The 18897-nt window shown below is 33.1% G+C and overlaps 1 protein-coding gene across 2 annotated transcripts; it reads left to right on the top strand.

Annotated features, from left to right (window-relative positions):
- The first annotated feature begins 54 nt into the window (after window positions 1-54).
- LOC149070164 (transmembrane protein 185A) lies at window positions 55-18416 on the top strand. Of its 2 annotated transcripts, XM_089249422.1 has the most exons (8): window positions 125-143; window positions 261-333; window positions 3056-3232; window positions 5443-5650; window positions 7907-7990; window positions 8836-9012; window positions 13463-13586; window positions 13735-14112. In XM_089249422.1, exons 2-8 carry the CDS (start codon window positions 296-298, stop codon window positions 13971-13973), a joined length of 1047 nt encoding a protein of 348 aa, XP_089105548.1. In that variant the 5' UTR covers window positions 125-143; window positions 261-295; the 3' UTR covers window positions 13974-14112. The 2 variants fall into 2 exon arrangements, with proteins under 2 accessions (XP_089105547.1, XP_089105548.1); XM_089249421.1 differs by having other exon boundaries at window positions 55-333; window positions 13735-18416.
- The last annotated feature ends 481 nt before the right edge of the window (window positions 18417-18897 follow it).

The raw sequence follows: 18897 nt of genomic DNA, 5'->3' as shown, positions 1-18897 counted from the left end.
ACAAAAGAATATATTTCGAAATTTAATTTGTATCATCAACATCATCATCCAAATGATGTTATTTTTTTTTGTTGTTGTCCAACAACAGCTGTACCAAACGTGGGCGAGATTAATTTCCCATTGTTGATATTTAATTTTAAAAAGTAACTACCATATTGTTATTTTCTCACCATTGTTATGGATGGCTTCATGTAAATATGAAGTTGATGATGAAAGCTAAATTTTTTTAGTTAATGGCTTATATATAAAATTATTTAAAGGTCACCATTGGTCGTGACGAGAGAGAAAAGAGGAGATGAATCTGCAAAGCTTATTTCAAGATTTGAATCCGAGGTAATGGTTGAAAAAAATTAATTTAGACGTAATGGCACTGATGTAGACATGTTGATGTTGCATTAGCGAAAATGCAAAATTTTTTTGAGCTATTAATCTTAATGTGCATCATAAGCATGGAAATTGAATAAGTAGGAATTTAATTGGCAATTAGTTGATGTGGAAAATTTATTAACAAAGAACAGGAATAACTTAAATAAAGCACTTATTGTAATAATGACAATTTTCAACAATAATAGGAATAATTATATATATATATGTATTTTTTATTATGCTTCCTCCTTATAATGTTTTACGAAACAGTAAAAAACATTGCAAGGGGGAAAAAAAGACAAAACTCAGAAAAAGTGTTTGCGAGATATGTGTGTAGGACAAGATTCAAAAAATGAAAAGTTTCATGATTGGATGGCAAATGTGGGATTTAACCTTTAACTGTCATGGCTGGGTTATCTCGTCCCCATTTATTGCTCATGTTCTCACTACTTGAGAAAGCGATGCATCTGACCTATCCCATTTTTAGTACTTTTAGAGCTATTTGCTTACACGTGTATGACAAATTTGCGATGTCATTCTACTTTTGCCTCCCTCTATATCATTGGTGAAAGTTTATGATCCCATCACACTACTTGCATAAAGCCAGGTTTTCCTAATTATTTTAAGTTTTGTTCTGTGTGAACCGAATAGGACCATTTCACGTCAGCAGAAGCATTTCACTTTTTCACGCTGCATGTTTATGTTTTCCCAGCTTGGCATGACAGTTGTTTTGTCGTTTGCATAGGGAGATGAAAAAGAAGGGAAAGAAAACAACAAAAGTGAAGAGAAGTTCCATGAAACACTCGGTGCATAACACATTTGACTCCTCCAGAAGCAATTTGCCAATAATACCCAAAGTTAAATGCTGGTGAGAGGTGTGTTGTGTAACAAGCTACTGGTTAACTTGTTACATTAATTTGTAGTTAAATTTTAATGAAGCCTTTTAGAATATAATTTTATTTACGACGCCAGACAGTCTGGGAACTGGGTTGGACTTTTATTCAGATATCGTGTATAGAAATAGGTGAGGCACCTATATGCACAGGTGTTACCTCCAACTCCTTTTGCAGATTCTCAGAATTGACCCTGCCCTTTGGGCAGTGGTACCTTGAGAAGGAGTGGCAGAGGGATTTATCATTGGTATGTAGACATCGGGGCAGCAGCGAGATTCCAGTAAGGGATTCTAGTCTGGGACCCAAAGGGGAGGGGGTGTGACGTTTAGGAGACGGAACCAATGAGAGGGAAACAGGAGGAAGTTGGACGAGAGAAGGTGGTTGAAAGAGACAGAACGAACTAGGTCTTGATGAGAGGTGGTTGTCCGGGGTTTTTGGATGAAAGTGGAAGGAGCGGAAGATGACGAAAGTCTGGGGTAAGTCTTGACCTATTGCTTTCTCCATTCCTCTCTCGCTCAAGGAGTAGTAGCATAAAACATATGTACTGATTTATAAATATGTAATTTAAATACATCCTCATATATACATTATTTGTTATAGCTGTAAATAAATAATAATTTATTACAGACCTGAGGACAAGGGTTGAATAATTGAGTGGTATTTATTGGTATCTCGAGTATCAGCCCCAGACGCTGAGAGCAGCTCTGGGACAGATGGGCTCTGGAGATATCACTATACTTCATCCATAGTTAGAAAAATTGATTTCAAATAGCGGAACTATACATAACAAGCATTGTACAAAAAAACTTCACGTTAGGTTCATAACATGTACATGCACATTCTGGCATGTAATTTGTTAGAAATTTGATAGAGGAATGTGTACAAGGTGCATGTACACTTCAATAATAGTAGTAGTAGTAGTAGCTCTGTTTGGAGAACAGTCATACTGCTTTTCCTGATGGTGAAACCTAGCTTAAGGCGTTTTTGTCTGATAGCAGTGTTCAGATTGAAATGGTGACGTCTCAGAAGTGTCCATTTTTCTTGATTCAAATACAGTTTCAAATTTGTCGTGAAACATAGGATATCCAATTGTTGAGCATGTGAGGACAGTTCTGTTAGTGAATGATACATAAAATCTTTATGATCAACATGTTGTGGTGTTGTTTGCAATGACAGTGTTTCCGACTTCAACTTTTTTGGTGCTTGGAAAAATATGTTGAATATTATTTGAATTTATAAATTTCATTTTCTGTGTAGGAATGTCATTTTCCCCTATATCTTAATAATATCTGTTTATGTTTTATCATGAAAATTGTATCCAAAAAATCAAATAATATACATTAGAATACTCATAAAAGCCATGTATCCTTCCATTTCTTTCGAATGCGTGTCTCAGACCATTTTGAGAAAATAATTAGAGGAAACCAAAAAATTATTTAGTGACTTAATTGATTGATGAATGAAGTCATGTAAAAATAATTCATTGCTTTTATAAAAGCATTTTGTTGATTTTTTAAACGCATTTAAAATACTCGTGTGAGGTCAAAATGACACCACAACACCAGTTATGTCCAGAATTTTCGTGTCAGTTGAGGGTTAATGTCATTATCAAGCCATGTTATAGACTGCATTTGTCATCTTCAGTGCTTGAAAGAATATTTTGAAAATAAGGATAGGTAAAAAAAGATATTTGGTAATGTAGTTTTGTTACTGTTATGTCACAGATTTTCTGGTTTTCAAAATGTAAAAATTTGAAATACTACTGTGCTTTAATGCTAAGTTTTATTTATTTTCAGTAAATTTCTAGTATATGCCAGTCTTCTCATCTTTACTGTGCTTTTCTGTTTACGGCTTGATGGCATCATAAACTGCAGTTACTGGGCAATATTTTTGCCACTATGGGTTTGGAAGATAATGGTTATTGCAGGAGCAAGTATCGGTACATATGTGTGGTGCAAACATCCACAGTATAGGTAAGATATAATTTTGCAGTTCTATAGAAAAGATGACAATAATAATGAATCATTCATTTTCATATTTTTGTAGATCAGGGCTGGACAAATCCCATTCACCGCATTGCTCTGGGGGCTAGAAAATCAGTATTGACAGATAAAATTTTTTAAATGTGATTGCTAAATTAGAATCTAAGGCCCAGATTACACTATAAAAGTTTTGTAAAAGTGCTTTTATAAAACTTGTTAAAACACAGTCAATAAACTGATCAGTTGCATTCACTCGAATGTGATGAAGATGCTTATTGGTTGCATTTTTCAAGTTTTATAAAATCATTTTTGTAAAAATTTTATAGTCTAATGCCGGCCTATGGGTGACACACAATTTTCTGATTTCATTTCGCTACATCTTTTAACATAGGAAAATTGAGAGGAAAACGTTATTTAGGACAGCTTTTTTTTGTGAAAAATACTATGCTTGGCTCCTAAGAAATTGGGCTGGCATCTAAATACTGTATTTCTTTGATTTGTCGAGCCCTGTTGGGAGTTCTGACCTGTTCATAATAATTCTTTCGCTAATATCTGGGCATTGCATTCGTGAAAGTATTTTAAGGACTCAATTATACTTCTTTTGTGTTAAATAATAAAATGAATTCCATTGTGGGTATTGTTACACTGTTTTATCATGGGTATATTAATGTCTCAATTTTTCAAGTTAGCCCATACAGCAGAAATTACCATTCTGGAAGAAACAGCTCACTATTGTAAACACTGCTTTTCACATAAGTGCTGTTTCAGTTGTGAAGTTATTCCCCTAAAGAATCTAAAACTGATCAGTTTGATGGTGAATAGTTCTTTTCAATGATGTGGAAGGTAAAATTGCATGTGGACAGTTGAGAGGGTATCTGAAACTTTGCTAAAAGCTTTTGAGAACATCTTCAAGGGATAAAAAAAAGAAGCATAAACACTGCATTGAAAGAAACACATAATGCTCAAAATTAAACTTTTAACCAGTCAACTGTCTAATAATGCCTGATTTTTCCCTTTTTTCCAAGTTTAAAGCTAATAAAATATATTTACTTCATTAAATTTTTTTATGAATACATTGAAACTAACTCCACACATCATGTTCTTAACTGTGTTTTTAAATCGTTCACAAAAAAAATGATAATAATTGTAATAATTATACTGAAAATTGGCATGTCATCCTATGCGGTCGTAGCCAGATGACTGGTTAAACATGAATCCTCTGCAGCTCTTTGTCCAGAGTTGCAGTAATAAATGGTGGATCCAACTTTACGTAGTGATCACAGCTGCCACTTTCAGAGTAAGGCTATCTACCAATTTTCAGAATGTATGGATCTGATAACATACCAATTTCTACAAAAGACTAATTTTAGCTAGGGGTCCTTGATATCCTAGGCTGACTTATCAGTCATCTTTTAAGTGTAGCATATAGCAGCATTTTATTGCTATAGCCAATTGATGCTCCATATCTTTTTTTTTTTAACAATTAGATGTCACATTGAGCAAAAAACTGGTTTGGTCATTGAAAGATTGAGGACAATGGGTCTTTCCATTTCTCTAGGCGACTTAATTTTAGCACAGTATTAGTTTTAGTTTTGAATGGTTTTTCTTGCAGCTTCAGTTCCAGTCCATTTCCAAAGGTGCTCAACAGTATTTAGGTGATGGCGAGCATGCTGTTCTAATGCACGGACACCCATTTCAAGAAACCAAATGCCTTCAGTGATGCTGCCTGCCACAGAGAGCAACAGGCATATAAACATGCAATCACTCAATCAATGCACTTCACTCATAGTTGGAAAAAGTTGCTGGCAGATGGTAGCACTACACGCAACAAGCGTTACACAGTAACAAACTTCATTTTAGGTTTACAACACGTACATGCACATTCCAACATGTACCAATTAGTTAGAAAGTCTGCAAAGGAATGGGGATGAGGTGCATGTGTGGTTTAGTAGTATGGGCTTGTGCACCTCCTTGCCCAAGATAATCAAAAATGAAAATTATTTCTGTAAAAATAAAATACTGAAAGGAAATGCTTTCGTATTCACGCTATCTTAATCAATTTCCTGTTAATTCCTGGATTCTGGAAATTCCTTGCGCCCTCCCAATTTTTTTCGAAATAGTACTGTATATTGTGTTCTTTCATCTCTCAGTGGAAAAACTTGCATGTAATCAAAGATTTTTTTTACACCTTTATTTTTCAGGGTCGAAGGGGAAGGTTATGTTCATTACAAAGCTATGCTAATAAGCTTAGCGCTGCAGCTTCTACTGCTCATGTTTGAATTGTTGGTTTGCGACAAGCTGGAGAATAAGAGACATCTTTGGATACTGGTTTTTATTCCTTTGATTTTCATCTCAATAATATCTGTGGCAGTTTGCATATGGGCTGTGAAACATGATAGATCATTTGAGGTGAATGCTGTTTATTGCATACTTGTAGCAAATTATTATTCAGCATTATTATTATTATATATAAAACATTAAAAAAAACCATTCAAGCTTGGCACTAGCAAAAAACCAGCTGAGCGAAATTTGTTGCTGTAAATCTTATCTGATCAGAAAAAAGACAACTGAGCCTTTATCTGCTCCTTAATGATGACTCCAAAAATATAAGTTTGATACCAATTCGTCCTTGTCAGAGTCTTTCTTGATGCAGCGGTGCAATGGAAATGGTAATAAAATGGCCATCAAATACATTGTTATAACAAAGTCCTCCACTGAGGAATTAATGCACCATCCTCTCAGAGCGAGAAATATGAAAATAAAATGCCTATGTTGAACACTACCTTTTAGCAGATGCAGCTCAGGCAGGTGTGCTATGTACCCAGGGGGCAGGTTTCTAAAGGGGGCAGCTTAGGCTTTAGTTGGGCACTGAATTTTTAAAAAATTTCCAAAACAGTTTAAACTCAAATGACATCACACTTTTGAGTCATACTTTGAAGATGCTGAGAAAACTTGAGGAAACAGGTATGGTTTGACCCTAATACTGGAGACAAGAATGTACTCTTTCACAAGGGGCAAGTGTGTATTTTAGCCTTTATTAACAACAACCATAATTTTTTAAGAAAGGTTTGATCATTTGGGTCACCAGTAATTTTTTGCACCTGAGGGCTAATTAGACCGGGACATACAATTTATTGTAGATTCTGAAGGGCAGCATTCAACATTTTGCCTTTCTTTATACTCGCTAATGAGTTGCCATGTTAACTCCTCAGTGTGGGACTCCCTGTGGTAACAATCTTTTTCTGTGGTCGTGTTACTGCCATTTCTGTTGTATCTCAGTGTCAGGAAATTTTCTGATGATGGCGAATTGGGTATCAAACTTGCGACATCTCTAAACATCTTTTTCTGTAGTCGTGTTACTGCCATTTCTGTTGTATCTCAGTGTCAGGAAATTTTCTGATGATGGCGAATTGGGTATCAAACTTGCGACATCTCTAAACATCCTTTGGTACTTTAGGCGAGTACTTTATCAATCTGAGCTATACCATGCCCGTTCTAGACTGGTGAAGTAAAGGCAAAAAAAAAAAAAATTGACTTGTCTGGCTCTAGAACACTAGAAACGAATTTGCAATAAATTTCTTTACGAAAGCCTTGTTATAGAGTGGGGCTGTTGGCTTCAGCTCTGGGGCCTGAGACAATTCTCATCATTTTTGTATTTTTTCACACTATGAATTAACTATAGGGGGGCCCATGCTCCAGGATGTGTACACTTATCTGGCATAATTTCAACCTTGATCTTGGATCAAAATGTGGGACGTATGGGTTGCAACATTTTGTATGATAAACAGTGGTATTACTAAAAAACCAGTGTCACCTGAGCAAAGAGCCCAGTCAGCCATTTGTAAGTGTTTCACATGAGGCTTTGCAACCAGGCGGCAGGTAAGCTTGAGCTCCCCCCCCCCCCCACTCTGCCTTTTGAATTCAGAAATAAACTGCAGACCTCTGTAAAAAAAATTTCCTCATTATCGCGAAAACCGCATGTGTTCCATTTAAAAGTAATGTCTAATTAGTAATTAGCCCTTGCATGCTGAAAACAACTGTGGTGTGACAAAATGATCAAATGACTCCAAAAATATCTGACATTTTGGATTTCTGATTTACAACAAAAGTTATGAGATGAGATAAAATAGAGAGAGATAATATTTCATAAAATTTCTTACCTTTGGAAGATTTAGAAGAATTATAAATGTTTAATTGGACGAGAAGTTTTAAGGGCAAAAAAGGCCTTTTGCCTCAAAAACTTTTCTTCCAGTTGATAAAAATAAAAATTATAAAACTTTAACTTATGACTTATAATATATATTAATTATTAATGTATAAAAATTTATAAGTTATAAATCGGTCTGTAAATGTCTTTCCACCAATTGCATTCAATTACCATATTTATTTCAATCTAATTTTTTTCACCTGATTTACTAGCTTTTATGATAATAATGAATTTTTTAAAAAAAGAAATTCTATATTTTAATGCTTATTTCTAGATAAACAGGTTTTGATTTTGAAGTAAGAGTGTGCGTAAGATTTAAGTAAATATGATAACAGTTTTTGTATCCCTTGGAGATAGTGAGGGGAAGCTCTTATTAATATAATATATTGATGTACCAAATTATTTTGTGTGTATGTGTTATTGTAAATGTTAAAAAATTTCCATAATTACATTTTCAGTTGGAGTTGTTCTGTTCTGTGAATATTTTGCAATTTATAATTTTGGCTTTGAGACTGGATGGATTTGTTACGTGGAATTGGGTGGTAAGTATGAAAGCACATGATTTGACGAATATCAATTTATTTTCTGATCACATATGGTGTGTAGTAATGTAAATTTTGCATTTTGTACTCCAAGTTTTTTTTTTTCGCTCATTGGTTTTGGAGTCCAAAACTTTCTGTGAGAATCTGACAGTTTATTTGTATTCTAGCACATACATGCTAGAATTGTAACCAAACAGATTGTAAAGATAAATTTTTTCATTCTTTTTCGACAATTACTTCACCACACACTAATTCCAGTCATATCACCATTACAGCAATTCACTACCAACCGAGTTGGGTGTTATTTGCACTGCTGTCCCCATTTTAGATAAAGAGGAGTTCAGGCAGAACTATATTGAGGCACTCTCTGTCAGTGGTTGCCTCAAGTACAGTAGGAAAAGAACTTTTTCACCTATGGTCTTCCTCCCTGAGATCAAACCCGCAGACCTTACATTAATTAGCCTTCATTGTGGAAGACAAGTATGTTATCACTGCGCCACTGACACCTTTTTTTTATTTTTTATCTAGCCTGATATGTAATCGAATCAATATGGGTTATTAAATTCATAATTTTTTAATAACTTGCATCACACACACAATATTTTCTATGAGAAATATGCCTATCAAAAAAAAAAATCCTCATATGTTGCTTGCCTTTAATGCTAATAATTAGTTTATTTTAATTTAAAAAGCTTCAAAAACTGAGTGTTACTGTATATCTGTTGATATTTTCTTAAAAGTTCTATTTTATTCTTCCTTACTGGACTTATTATATAGCATCATATTTTTAGTAAGTTTTTTGTCATAAGTTAAATCTTTAAAGTATTGTCTCACGCCTTCTGCAGGTTGTGTTTGTTCCTCTTTGGATTGTCATGTGTATGGCTGTGATAGGAGTACTTTATGCAATAATATTTGCAAGCATTCTGATGAGGACTCCAGAAGTTAGTGCCGAACAGCGTCGCACAAGCATGCATTCAGCCATCTCTTACAGTATTATTGTAGTTCCGTTGTTGATTTTTTTGGTGGGTACTCATTTTTTTGAATAATCCTTTTTGTTCATTATTTATCTGCCCTAATTTAAAATTATCGTAAATTCATACCTGTGAAGCAGTAAGTCAGCATTTCATGTAGCTTATGTCATGTTTTAAGTATCAAATACCACCTTGTAATCATAGTGTATACAATTTAAACTATGAAGTAGATGTCATTTATCATAGATTATGTTATCTCATTCAGGTATTTTTATCACTAGAGCCCGGATAATATGCAAATGCATATGTGCATATGTTAGCACGTTTTATAGTTACTGCATATAAATGTATAAAATCACCTAAATTTTGGAGAAAGCACATATTTTTAGTATTTTTTCTATTAATTGCATTGTACTAACATGTTTTCAAGATTTTTATCTTTTTATTCTTCAAATTTAGTCACATTTTTTTAATTTTTTCAAGAAAATATTTCACCCATTGAATATTGCTCATTTTACGACCATATTTTAAGCATTTTGAAATGGATATTTTTGCACTTCTAAATGCAAGGTTTCATCTTTTTGTCCATATTTTTCAGTTTTACTGCTCATTTTTCTTTTCTCTTAGGACATACTTCAGTGATTTTTAATGATTTTTTTTCCTTTTTTATGCATGTTTTACTATTTTGTAAATGTTTTACATTTTTAGATCATATTTCCGTATTTTTAAATGCACATTTTCTTTTTCATATTTTTCCTCTTCAGGGAAAATTTATTTTTATATGCATATTTTTTTCATTTTAGATATATTTTTCTCAATAGCCCCATGAAACACACTGAAAAATTTTTAAGTATATTTTTTATTTTATTCATAGTTCAACATTTTATATACATACATATTTTAGTACATTTAAATACATATTTTGGAAATTATTATTTTCATTTTTTGGCACTTTTAAGTGCATATATTCTTATTTTTAGTCCCATAACTAATAAGATTGATTTGTTTTCATTTTTTGCGTATAGTTTTGATTCCATGCCATATTGCGGTGGTCTAAAGGCAGATTCGCTTTGTTTTTAGTGCATATTTCAGTTTTTTTAGCGCATATTTCAGTTTTTTTAGTGCATATTTTGTCACTTTTTAGCACATATAATCTGGGCTGTAGTTATCACTTCCACTAAGTACGAAACATACCAATGTCATAGCATTCGAAAAAATTCATTTATAGTTATCAGGTCTTCAGGTTCAAACCCCATTGGCACCACAGTGGTGGTCGGCTGAAGTTGGTTTTCTGTGGTTCCCAACTTCAAGGCACGAATGTGAGCCGATCTCCCCATTAAAAAGTCTCGCCAAAGAGAGCAACAGGCCTACAATGTTACAAATATTAAATCATTACACTTCACTCACAATTTGAAGTACAGATGGCAGCACTGAAATATCAGACACAACACTAGCTACACACTTAGACTGTTAGGTGCACTCACTTTGTTCCAGACTCTGCCACGAAGCTGGGCTGGAAGAGATCTCGGCAACAGGATAAGTCCGGTGGCAGAGACACTGGCGTTCATTCAGTTATCAGGCCTTCTGTTTGAGTTATAAGTTTTTTTATGTCAAATTTTTTTTTTTCTTTTTACACGTTTTCAAGCTAAGGTTGAACCAGATTTATTTTTTCCACATAAATTATCATTATCGGTGTGCAAGACCATATAGAAAGACTCTCTTATCAACCAAAACTTATCTACTTGGGTTCACAATGTCCCCATCGAACTGTAATAGCCGTTATGTGTGTGTGTAGCAATTTTTTGCAATTTTTTTCTTATTCAGTTCATAGTAAGTTCCTTTCAACTGACCATATTCACAGTTCTTTGGATGGAAAGTTTCACAAGGAAATCTATGGAATATACTGTACATTGTAAAAAGTATTGTAAAAGTAATACACATTAGATAGTTCCATCTAACGCTTCATGATTTCTGAATTATAATTAAGAATTTTATCTTGGTGGACGGGCGATAGAATCCAACTTTAGAACAATTGAAAAAATTGCATGATTTACCATTTTGAAACCTGTTGCATTGGAAAGAAAAACTAATTTGTTTTGTTTCCATATATTCTATTAATAGTCATCATACTTACAACTGGGATTTTTTTTTCAGATATAGACATAAATTGGTTAATATTATTAGACACCCGAGTCCCAATCGAACCATATTAAGCAGCATGTACTGTAATTTAGGAAAATAAAATTAGGAGTTGCAGAAATACAAACTCTATATATATATACCAAATAATATCTCTGATTTTGCACAATTGCCGTAATTCAGCACGTTCTACTTATTTGTTAAATAATGAAAATCTCATTGATCTTTTACACATCTCAAGTATTGACACTTGTTAGAAAAATAAATTAATAATGCATGTTGTGTTGTATATTATGTGTAAATAGAAATTGTTTTGCTTCTAAGATAAACACGGCTCAAAAAATTTGACAGCAAGGAGTTTTTTTGTGAAAAAGTAATGGATTTGTTTCTCTTGTTTATGTTAACGCTTAACTAGCATTGAAAATTCTGTGTGTAACTGGCGTCATGGGCTCATTTGGACCCTAGCAATATTAATCCATTTTAAAAATAACAAAAAGAGTCTTCATAAAAGCAATGGGTTTTTTACGTGCCTTCATTCATCTGTCAATTAGTCCACTAAATATTTTTTCAAATTTCTGTAATTTTCCCAAAAATTTTCTTTAATGAAGACACGCATTTGAAAAAAATGGAGGAATACTTGACTTTTAAAACTTTTAAATTATATATTAAATTTCTGAATGCAATTTTCATGATTAAAAACTAAACAGATATGATTGAAATGTACTCAGGAAATAAAATTTACCAATTAAAATAATATTTACTATCTTTTCACAAGCACAAAAATTAGTCTTATTCTGAGTCGGTAACACAGTACTTGCAAGCAACACTAGGGAATACTGATCACACAGATCTCACATACAATTCATTAACAACATTATCCTCATGCTCACCTCAGATATTGATGTTTCACCATTAATTTGAAACTGTTATCAAAAAACTGGCGCTCTTTCATAACACTATTTCTATCTCAATTTATGACCATCAGACAAAAAATGTATTGGGCGAATGGTGAGGTGGGGTCATTTTGACCCCCATGGAAACTTTAACAAATGAAATAACAGAAAGAAAAAAATAGAAGAACCTCATAAATTTGTCAAACATATGTAAACAACTAGCTTGAAAGGTACTGAAAACAGGATGCACTGGAAGCATTTCTCAAGGCCCCACCATGCCAGTTGAGGGTTAATGGAATGTTCAATTTTTATTTGGTGTTCATTTAGGAATTTGCAATTTACATGAAAATATATATATTTTCACATAAATTGCAGTATTTGCTTGTTGAAATGAGTTTGAAGCAGGGCCGGAAGTAGAAAGGGGGCAACTGCCTAATGAGGGAAAATTTAGGGGAAGCAGCTGTTTTAGGTTTTCTTTAGAACAAAGAACACCTTTATAAAATTATCAAATTTTAAAGTTGTGGGGGAGTGGGCAGCAAAATCATGTTTGCTCCGGGCAGCAAAAATCCTAGTGGCAATGGTTTGAATTATCTTATATTATTCATTTGCTCATCAATAGGGCTAGTGTTTCTACGACTTTGCATATTTCACTGTTTTTATCTGATGGTGCATAATTTGATGATTTTAAGGCATTATTTTGTATATTTATGCATTTTTAATGAGAAGTATTTTTTTTCCCTTGCCATCTTCTACTGGAAGACCTTTACAAGGTTAAGAAAAAGAGAGGATTTTAGTGTTTTCGGAATATTTGTACATTCGTCCTAATGACAATACCAATTTATTCTTCCTCCCCTCTTCAAGCCAGTAAAGAAAATTTATGAAATATACTTGCTGCACACAATTCTTACTCTCAAGGCTGCCTCAAGTTTTCCTTCCACTGTCGTTTTCTCCATGAACATTAATGTGTCAGTAAATTGGTTTATCATTTCTGTTGATTAAATTGGTCTATCACTTATTTTATGTATACAATGAGTGCTGCTGTCTATGAATTGGAAAGCAAACAATTCAGTATGTTGCTGTGCGTGTGTGTATTGCCACATCAGTACAGAAAAACAAGATAAAATGAAATCAAACTTTGTTTCGAAGTAGAAAAAATGCAGAAAATATTTCATACTATGCAAATTAACCAAAAATATAGAGATATATGTCTAACATGAAAAATATTTAATTTGTATTAAACAAAAATTACATCTAGCGAGTTCGTCTTCAGTTGGGTCGACTCTACTCCCATTTTAGCATTAGGTTCATAGATAAATTTGTATCTTTGAGTTTTTTTTTCCTCCATGGGTTATGTTTTTAGGCAATAAACTTTGAATTTGGTATAGGAACTAAAATAATTTTTTTTAAAAAAGCTGTGATACTCGTATTTCCAATCAAAGGTTCTTATGTCTTTATTTTACTTTTCAAAGGTTTTGCTGTCTAATAAACTTGACAGAGATGGTGGTCTGACATATACAGAGACATGTGTGCCACTGTATTTCACATTTATCGTCTTGATTCTGTTGTCTTTCAGTTCCAAAGGAGGAAATCACTGTGAGTTATTTATTAAATCAAAAGCAGTATTCAAATATACAGTTAATTGCAAAGATTTACTTTTGAAGTAATTGAAGGAAAAAGTAAAATAAAATTCCTTTGGAATATAATAGCATTATAAATTATGTTTTATTGTTCTGATTTTCAGGGTGGTTTGGAATTAGGAAAGACTTTTGTCAGTTTCTTCTAGGTGCATGTCCACTACTTCAAGAATATGGGAACATATCGTACAGTCTCCACAGTGATGAACCAGAAGAAACAGAGGTGCAGACTCAGACTCCCAGTTGTCGGAAACCACAGAGCAGTCATTCAAAGAAAAAGTGTACGACTCCTCAATCAGAATTGCGCGTCATCATGCCTGCAATGTCTATAGAGATGCCTGATTGACATTACTGTTGTACGAGTGTTTTTTTTTATGTGAATTGTGTCTAATTTATGAGCATTTACATGGGAATGTGTATCAGTCACACTTATTCTGTTTTTATTTATTACTTCATTTTGTGATTTCTGTGATGAAGTATTCCCTTCTTTCTCTTTTACAAACATTTCTTTTGGTGAATATCTGTGTGATGGGAAAGTTTCTTGAATATTTGGCCATTTATACTGAACGTATAAGCTAAAACTAGATATATTAACTTATAAATTAGTAAGGTAATGTACAGGGTATCCCATAAATTCATAAATAGTTTAAAAATTCATAAAAAGTGAAGGAATTTGAGAACTTGGATGCAGTTTGCAAGAAAGTTATTCTCACAAAGGAATATTTGTTTGGTACAGAAATAAAATTTAGTTCAAATTTTTGTCGATTATGGGTACATGAAACCCGTCTAGCTGAAGGGATTGCATATTTTTTGCTCTTTGAGTCTTCACACTTTCATCTGTGCTAACAAGAGCTGCAAATATTTCAAGCCCTATCTTCTAAATTTCTATTCATCAAATTCTCAGTTTGACTTCACCTTTCTACAATCTCATCTGTGTCCGAAACGTTTGCAAAGCTTCAGTGAGTGATTCGTGGCTGAGGTATAAGAACTTCACCAATAGTGCTTTATCCACCAATGTCAACACCACAATGACAACCTTATGTGAGCGCCAGTAACCGGGAAACTCAGAGATGAGCAGATAATCATACACCCTGCATTTTACATGACTCTTATTTGCATATTTCCAGTGATTTTCTTTCACGCAATGCCCTCTATCGCAAAAATTTGAACTAAATTTTTTTTCTGTGCAAAAAAAGATCTTCCTTTATGGGAAAAACTTTTCTCACAAGCTGTGTTCAAATATACTGATTCCTTGAATATTCATAAATTTTTTAATTACTTACCTATTTATGGGACAACTTGCATATTCAATCGACATACACAATTTGGCCATCCCTTGCTTTGTAGCCACATCACAACTTTTGTTTCCAGCAGCATTATTTCTAATGAATCACTGTGGTGATGCTATTATAACCAAACTATTCCTTTTAATAAATCGCTCAAAGTTATAATTTTTGATCATTTGCACTTGCAAAAATCCCTTTTATGTCATTGCAATCCGTCGAGAATTTCAAGCATCAGCATTAATTGCCGCTTTACTCAAGGTGACGTCAGGGAAAAACATTTCAATAAGCAGAGATTTCTGGATAATCAAAGTTCTACTGTAGAATGAAATTTGCCAATTCAAATGTTGAATGATATTTCGTTTTTGCTTATTCTCGATCATGCGTGACTGAACACATATGTTTTTATCTATGAATCAAATGAATTCCAAAATATAATATCAAATTATCATTCTAGCAATCACAAAGCCTTGTGAGTCATAACTACTGCTGCTTGTGTTATTCACAGTTACTTGAAGAAGCATTGTGCATGGTATTATTGCTGCGCAATGCTGCAGAAAAATGACAAATATTGAGCATGTTAGATTTATCAATAATTATATTTTATATTCAAGTTAATGTATGTGGAATTGCTGCTGGTCACTGTTCAAATATACGAATTCAAATTAGCATATATCATTAGTGTTAACCTTTTTTGCTGATCACTAATATTTTCATATTTTCTCTAGTAATGCTTTTCCTTTCCTGGTCCTGTTTTTCAGTGGGTGGTATGGCAATACAGCACAGAAATTGTGTATTTTGTGGTTTTGCATGAACTGATGCATTTTCACTGAGTACGAGTGTAGTTTACGGGAAACATTGTTGATCACTGGAATTTCCAGATACACCTTATAAACACTTTTGCTAAGTCTTAAGTGTACATTGCATTGCTATTTGATTTGCGACTTAATTGATATGAACAATTTACTCTCTGGTTCTTTAACTTTTTTCATTTAACTGCTCCCATCATCTGTAGATTATGAGCATAGTAGCCTGCTCAATCACTTTTTAATGATTTGTGATAAGTTAAAAAGAAGGGGATTTTTTTTCTCACGCATAGAGAAAGGCGTGATTTTATTTGCACAGCCAAGTGACTGAAAGTGGATATGTAAGAGCATGTTGATGCAGGAAACATATTTATTTATTTTGCACATGGCTTTCTTTCTTTGGCAAAATATCATTGTCATAAAGCCATTACATTTTTCTAGCAATCAATACTTTCAATTTTGTTTTTCTATGATAAGCATTTTTTAGCCTTGATTGATGAGCTGATGCTCTCAATTATGTTCTCACCAGTGTTGACAAAATATGCATTTAGATGCATGATTCACACAACAAAAAAAATTTTCTTCTAAAAAATTTAGTTGATGAGTGAAAATATTCCTACAAATTGTAATTTTCCACCCATTCAATAGAGTTACTTTATATTTCTCATGTAGAGAAAAAATACACTTTAAAATTTTGGTGAGGAGTGAAATTGCTCCTCAAAATTATTTTCTCAGGTAAAACTGGTTTCCACAGCATACCTTTTGATAGGCTTTCATTCATCATGTGATGGTTCAGGCTCTCCAGCGTATTGCTTTTGACTAACGCAATAAATAAAGTTGTCCATTTTAAAAATGTTCATCAGATATTATGCTAATATGCAAATACAGTGAAACCTATATAATATAGACACTGTATGAGGCAGAACCCTAACATAAAAATAGTCTAGTGCAGGAATTCTCAACCGGTGCCCCTTGGGGCTCCTTGTGCACTCTCCAGTGGCTTCGCAGCCACTCGAGGAATTTTATATTCAAGTTAATGTATGTGGAATTGCTGCTGGTCACTATTCAAATATACTAATTCAGTTTTAAAAAAAATTATAAATACTTTTAAATAGTAAAAGTAAATCACCAACTTTAATGAATAATTAAAAAATTGACCTATGGGGCTCCGCCATAGAATTTTTTACTTAAAAGGGCTCCGCGAGTCAAAAAATGTTGAGAACCACTGGTCTAGTGGATAATTAATGCTTCTTCAATTGTGCTGAAACCTCTTGAAGACAGAAACCATCAAACACTGAAACGGAAGGCATATTTAGTCAATTTTAGTTAAAAAATCTTCTGAAATGGAAGGAATTTTTGGTTGTTTTTTTCCCTTTGGATGGGAGGAAGTTGAGTCGTACTAATCCTCTTTTTGTTAGGAAACTCTTTCACTTTTTAGAAAAATGGTAAATACTTATTTGTCTGAACTGGTTCTGGAAGTAAGGGGTTGGGCTTAGGTGGAAGCAAATTTACTATTCAAAATTTAGTGAAAGCCGTTTAGCATTTCATCTATGATGGAAACGAGTGGTTTTCGTTAGAAAACACTTCTGTGTCTTTTTTTTGGGAAAATGTTGATAATTTCTATTCAAAGTAGTTTCTGGATAGGAATATTGGCAAGGGGGGAATGGAATTATTGTTTACAATTTAGTGATACTGTGTGTTAATGTATCATTCAATGTAGAGATGATGACAAGCAACAAGAAGCACGTCTTGAATTTAAACACAGAAATGCGTTAAAAGTGAAACAGATGTAGAATCTTTTGCAAGCATTATTGATTGTTATTCTCATTGTCACTATTTTTAAAGTAGGTACACAATTTTTTAATTTTTTAATTTTAAAAATTGAAAATTTTTCATTTTTGACAAATGTAAGTATTTGTTCTATTGGTATTCAGGAGAACATTTTATATTTTAGTTTAAATATTAAATTTCAAAACGTATAAAAATAAATTTGAAACAGCAAACATGAAAAAATTCAAAATAATAATATGCATGTCTCCGTTTAATACCCGTTAGTTTATAGTAGTTAAGGTAATATTCCCAAAATTTAAATTTTGGCAAAATGATGGAAATAAATCATTGTTTATCTTTTCGTGTGCAAATTTAGAAAATGGAAACCTGTCTGAAACGAAAAATAATTTCAGTCTCTTGATGTTCCGTTTTATACAGATTTCACTGTATCAAGGTTTTTTTTTAAAAGCTGTAAAATATTGTGCTATAAGTTTTATGGAAATAATGTTCATGTGCAAATGTGATGTCAAAAGACTATTTGTGTATCAGAAATCTTAGCACAATTTTTTAAATGATGTATAACAAGTTTCTCAGATAGTGAATAGGTGTAATGTTGTGGCAGCTATGCGTCTAGATCTGATGAGAAAAAATAAGGAAGAGTATCTGTGATTTTGGTGAAATTTTAGTCGTATTGCTAAAAACATTTCACGATATTTTTTAAAAAATGAAATTTGTAAAAGCTATATTGGATAAGATTGATATGTTCCCTTTAATTTATTAATCTCTATACATCTTTATGTACATTCAGAAATCATTGATAGCTTGTATGTTATGTTGTTTACTTGCACAAATCAAATCTGCATCAATTCATACAACTGTTGTTGAAGCACTTTGGATGTATATCTACTAATAAAGTATTAGGTGTTGTGACGTGCGGTACCATCTTATTTGTCTTTGCCCCCAATGCTGCATTGATTGAAAATTTTTTTCAATTATTGAATTGGGAGTACACTGCCTGTGTGATCGTGAGTATCCAAACACCCCTCTGATTTAGTGGATTTGATCAGTGACAATGCATCTGTTTCTCATGGCAGGAATTTGTCATTTCACTTTTGTGCATGGTATTTTAACCATTTTCAGTGCCTTAAAATGATAAAATATTTTATCATTATACTTCACTCAGAAAAATTTATGCAATTATATGCCATTACACAGAAACTTTAAATCATCTTCACAACACAGACATGCACATTCTGGCATGTACCCACTCATTAGAAGTTCCACAGAGAAATGTGGACGAGGTTTATCTGTGGTTTAGTAGCAGTAGTGCCTTTAGTTTGACCAGAGTCCCATATTGTCTGCGAAATTATAGATGCACTGTAGTGGCAATTTGGTCAGGGTCTGTTTCAAC

Source organism: Pholcus phalangioides, unplaced genomic scaffold (assembly GCF_987345545.1).
Source record: "Pholcus phalangioides strain wild (caught in Gottingen) unplaced genomic scaffold, Ppha-v1.0 ptg000022l_1, whole genome shotgun sequence".
Taxonomy (NCBI): Eukaryota; Metazoa; Arthropoda; class Arachnida; order Araneae; family Pholcidae; genus Pholcus; species Pholcus phalangioides.
This window is presented reverse-complemented; position numbering and strand designations above follow the sequence as displayed.

Bases quoted from the DNA above. Each gene is read 5' to 3' on its own strand.
- LOC149070164 (XM_089249421.1), top strand. From the start codon at position 296: ATGAATCTGCAAAGCTTATTTCAAGATTTGAATCCGAG. The intron at 5,651-7,906 runs GTGAATGCTGTT...TTACATTTTCAG, and splicing joins AACATGATAGATCATTTGAG to TTGGAGTTGTTCTGTTCTGT. The intron at 13,587-13,734 runs GTGAGTTATTTA...TCTGATTTTCAG, and splicing joins TTCCAAAGGAGGAAATCACT to GGTGGTTTGGAATTAGGAAA.